At 38.4% G+C, this 4,132-nt stretch overlaps 1 protein-coding gene across 3 annotated transcripts; it reads right to left on the bottom strand.

Annotated features, from left to right (window-relative positions):
• Positions 1 to 1,485: 1,485 nt before the first annotated feature.
• Positions 1,486 to 3,519, bottom strand: LOC103388220 (transmembrane protein 107). Of its 3 annotated transcripts, XM_025061869.1 has the most exons (6): positions 3,262 to 3,519; positions 3,034 to 3,101; positions 2,852 to 2,952; positions 2,146 to 2,242; positions 1,969 to 2,065; positions 1,486 to 1,872 (listed from the first exon to the last, which is right to left on the bottom strand). In XM_025061869.1, exons 1-5 carry the CDS (start codon positions 3,346 to 3,348, stop codon positions 2,014 to 2,016), a joined length of 405 nt encoding a protein of 134 aa, XP_024917637.1. In that variant the 5' UTR covers positions 3,349 to 3,519; the 3' UTR covers positions 1,486 to 1,872; positions 1,969 to 2,013. The 3 variants fall into 3 exon arrangements, with proteins under 3 accessions (XP_024917637.1, XP_008321348.1, XP_008321347.1); XM_008323126.3 differs by lacking the exon at positions 2,146 to 2,242 and having other exon boundaries at positions 3,262 to 3,517; XM_008323125.3 differs by lacking the exon at positions 1,969 to 2,065 and having other exon boundaries at positions 3,262 to 3,515.
• Between the last annotated feature and the right edge of the window lie 613 nt (positions 3,520 to 4,132).

Raw genomic sequence — 4,132 nt, 5'->3', positions numbered from 1 at the left:
CTAAAGCCAACTAGAAACAGGGGTAATGTTTGCATGCGCGCCCCTTCTCTCAAAATCTGTGAACCCATGAAATACTGCAGAATAAATATTTGGATATAGTACAGGTAACTAAATCTGACACAGCAACTACTGTTGGTCAGTGTTAATCTCTGCACCAGTGACACATAAACATAAACAGCCCTGAAACATTACAACATTAGCTTTGCCTCAGTGAGGATACAGTGAGGGAGCAGATGAAGAGGACTGATCCCAGGAATCCTCCCAGGATGGTGAGCCACTCCGTCGACCCCAGCTGCTTACTGAACATCTGCATCCCAGCAAAAACCAGCACCGACAGCAGACTGGACAGGACCAGTGACGTACCTGTGTTCACTGCTGCAGGAGAGACACACAAGTGAAACAAGGTCAGAGGGAAAATCTGAGCTGAACATTTTTTTACACTTGAACCTGGCTTTAAACACCACACTCGGGGATCCTGCAGTAAAACATAACTTTACATTTTATTTCTCCAATATTTCATTTTGCTAAAAAGTCATTATATCAGGTTACAATACAGAAATGGACTAAAAGTGATTTATTGGAATTTTTAGACGTTTTTGTTTTACATTAGTATTTCATTTATTTATATATTGGTAACTGCAGGGTGGAAGAAATACCTCTTGACTTACAGTTTTGACCACTGATTCATTTACACCACTGCCGTCTCTATATAGTTTTACATTTATATACAGGCCCGTTGCGTGTAGAAGTTCGACATCAAAACATTAAGTGACTTTTCTGTATGACACCGTAACTTATTTAGTGCTTTGGTTTGTTCAAATTTAAATATATATTTTAATAAATACCGGGTTATACATCCCCTCTTATAAAACTTTTCCATTGCAACTTAACGCCACGTCAGTGTTCGCACACAAAACTAAACTGTTAGCCCCATGCTAACTCGCCGTAGATGGGAAACAAGAAGCGCATTTAACCCAAAAACATTGAATAACGTGAAAATCAGTGAATATGTTAATATACATCTGGTTGTGGATTTAAAACAAAAATAAATGGATTCACGTTTCATTTTCATTGACACTAGCCAATCATATCCCGGCACGTTAGCATGCCCGTAGGACTGCTCACTAATTAGACCATATATCAAGAAATGCACAGGAAAAACAGAGTTATACAGGAAGACGAATTAAAGTTGCAACACGTACCCATGGTTTTGTGGTAAAAACACGCTGTATTTTGATAGAAACAGAGGTGAATGGGTACGATTTCGTTGGGTAAAAAAAAATGAAGCCGTCAGCCCAGACCAAGAGAGTCACAATCAGACCCGGTACAAACAGAAGGACGGACCAGTGGGCGGAGCTTCGCATCAGTACTGCCATCATGCGGCTTTACTTTGCAATAACTTGCAATAACTCCAATAGAGAAAGACACGACTCCAGAGTAACAAAATGGTAAACAATGAATACAATTTGAGAACTTTTAATTTTATTTTTCTACAAAACTAAATTAGTATAAAAAGAGAAGTCACTCATTTATTGCCTGAAAAAAGCACAATATTTTGAATTGGTCTCATACAAATTATATACAAATTTATAAACAAAAAGGAAATGTTTGAGAAGTAACAGCAGTGGATAAAGATCGACTCCATTGATCAATGGATATTTTAAAGGATGAATAAATGGAAAAATTAATTTTTGAATCTCGTTCTTCTTTGTGGTTTGTCAGTGTTGCTGCCGTTGCCTTGATGACACCGAGGTGTGCTGTGATTGGGTTTCATTCACATCTTCTTGACAGTCTTTTCTACTTTACAATGGCTTCTTCTTCAGACCAAAAACACCAACAAACAGAATGATCTCCACAACGGCAGGTAACACACTAGAAAAAGGAATAATCACATTATTTACTGTATAATCTTAATGTTTCAGACTTCACACACACACTTGTACCAGAACGTAAACCAACACCACCGACCTGCAGACTGCAAAAATAACCCAATATGTCCAGCATTCCCACATCTCAAAAACAAAGAAGGACAGGGAGACAGATGCACCGCAGTGCACAGCCAGTGCTGGGCAAATCATTGTCAGGGAAAAAAAATAATCAGAAGTGGAGGAAACATGCAGTTATGGACATGTTACATGGACTAACCTGCAGATGGCGAGGATCGCCCAGTAGATGTCAAGTTCCCACTGCTCAAACAGAAAGAAAAGCAGAGCCACAGAGGCACTGGCATGGGCTCCAGTAGCTATTAAAGACTGAAGTCATGGAACTGTAACTGATGACATCAGTTTTTAACTTCTCTCTGGTATCATTTGGTTTATTTTATTTTTTATAAGTTTTTCATCTCAAGTATTAAATTACACATTGATGTCAAAAATCAATTTTAGGTCTTTAGTCTATGACTAAAACCTGGTTAATTTTTAAGAGAGTTTGTTAACAGTGATCTTGAGTGAGTGTCTCCAATCACTGGTGCAGTGACCGGTACTGGGACGTGGATCATTAGGATCTGGGTCACATGAAAATTTCAAAAGTTCGCAAGTTGTTTTATTTTGAAAAATCATGACTTCATGCCATAAATAAAATAAAAGAACAATGTAAAATAATTAATTGTATTTGAAGTATAAATGACTTCATGCCACAAATAAAATTGAACAATATAAAATAATTAATTGTATTTGAAGTATATATGAATATTATATATCTTTATTTCATTATGTAAAATGCACTCGATTGTGTTTCATTACGTGCTTGACCTCTCCTGACACACAAACCTGTCGGCAAAATAATGGTCTTGTATAAAAGTCTCTCTGTCGTCGTGCAAAAAAGGGTCGGGAACCAGTGGTTTAAAGGATACACAACAGACCTTGACTGCAGTTGAACATGGACACGCCGGAGAAGAATCCAGATAATTCTATGGCAAACAGCCCCAGGGTAACAGCCAAAGCCACCACCAGCCTGAGGAGAAGAACACGGCACTTGAACAGTCTTTTTTTAAAAAATTCTGTTCATGTTTGACACAGTCAAAGGTCTTCTTACTTTTGGTCTTCACTGTCATACTGCTCCTGGGTGAATTCCAGAGGCAAACTCGCCTTCACATTGTTTTCCTGTAAAACACAGCAGCTCATGAGATACAGTGAAGCTAGCTAAACACGAAACGGTATTATCGTAATAAAAGCTCTCCAACCATCACTTTTTTTTCGATCGCACTACACTCACAGATACTAACACTAGTTTAAAAAAAGTGTAATTATTTCTCAGACTCACCCTTGACCAGAAGATGGTGATGACGATAACAAGATGAGCTATGATTGTCAGAAACCGCGCTGGAACCAGACTGCTTATCGCCGACATGCTAACGATGCTAGCATAAAGTCAGATACAAAACGTTGCCGCGATTGCAGCTTCAAGGCGTGTTAATTATCAAGTTATAATTTAATTAGAACCATTTAACATTAACAATATTGCCCGACGTATCACGGTTGCCACAACAACCGTGCTCTGTGTGCACTCTCTAACAAGACCGGGTAAAAACATAAACTAGTTCCGGTGTATCGATGAGTTCCATTTTACTCCACACCGACCGCTTCTGCACAAACCCTCCGTGTCTGCCTTTCTCTTCCCCTCACTCCCCTTTCTCTCAAAAAATAAATGTATTTTAAATACATTTTAAATTGTATATAAATAAATGTGTAACTATTATCGACGAAGAAGGATTTTTAATTCACCCCGGACGACATTTCAGACAGGACACTATTATTTTCCCCATGTTTAAAGCACAACATTGCCACCTACCGGCAGAACAAAAATACACCTCCAAATATTTTATGTAACGCAAATTCCTGCAAAATCAAATAATATAGAAAAAATAAACAATAAAATAGTATTTCTTGACTCATAATTAAAACTAAATTATTATGATTTTTAAAAATAATATAAAAATATTGTTATCATGTTTTTGTCACAGCTGTGAGTAAAAACAGCTCGTTCCTCCAGCGGACCCGCTTCCATCCCTCCTTCCATCAGACTAGATTCTGCGACGATTCGTCGCACACATCATCATTGTGTGCGCAGCATCACACCGGGAGCCACGGAGAGGAACCCGGAGCAGATCTGTTGCGGAGGGTCAGCAGTTTAA

This window comes from Cynoglossus semilaevis, chromosome 13 (assembly GCF_000523025.1).
Source record: "Cynoglossus semilaevis isolate Cse_v1.0 chromosome 13, Cse_v1.0, whole genome shotgun sequence".
Classification (NCBI taxonomy): Eukaryota; Metazoa; Chordata; class Actinopteri; order Pleuronectiformes; family Cynoglossidae; genus Cynoglossus; species Cynoglossus semilaevis.
The sequence above is the reverse complement of the archived record's forward strand: the minus strand, read 5'-3'. Positions and strand labels throughout refer to the sequence as shown.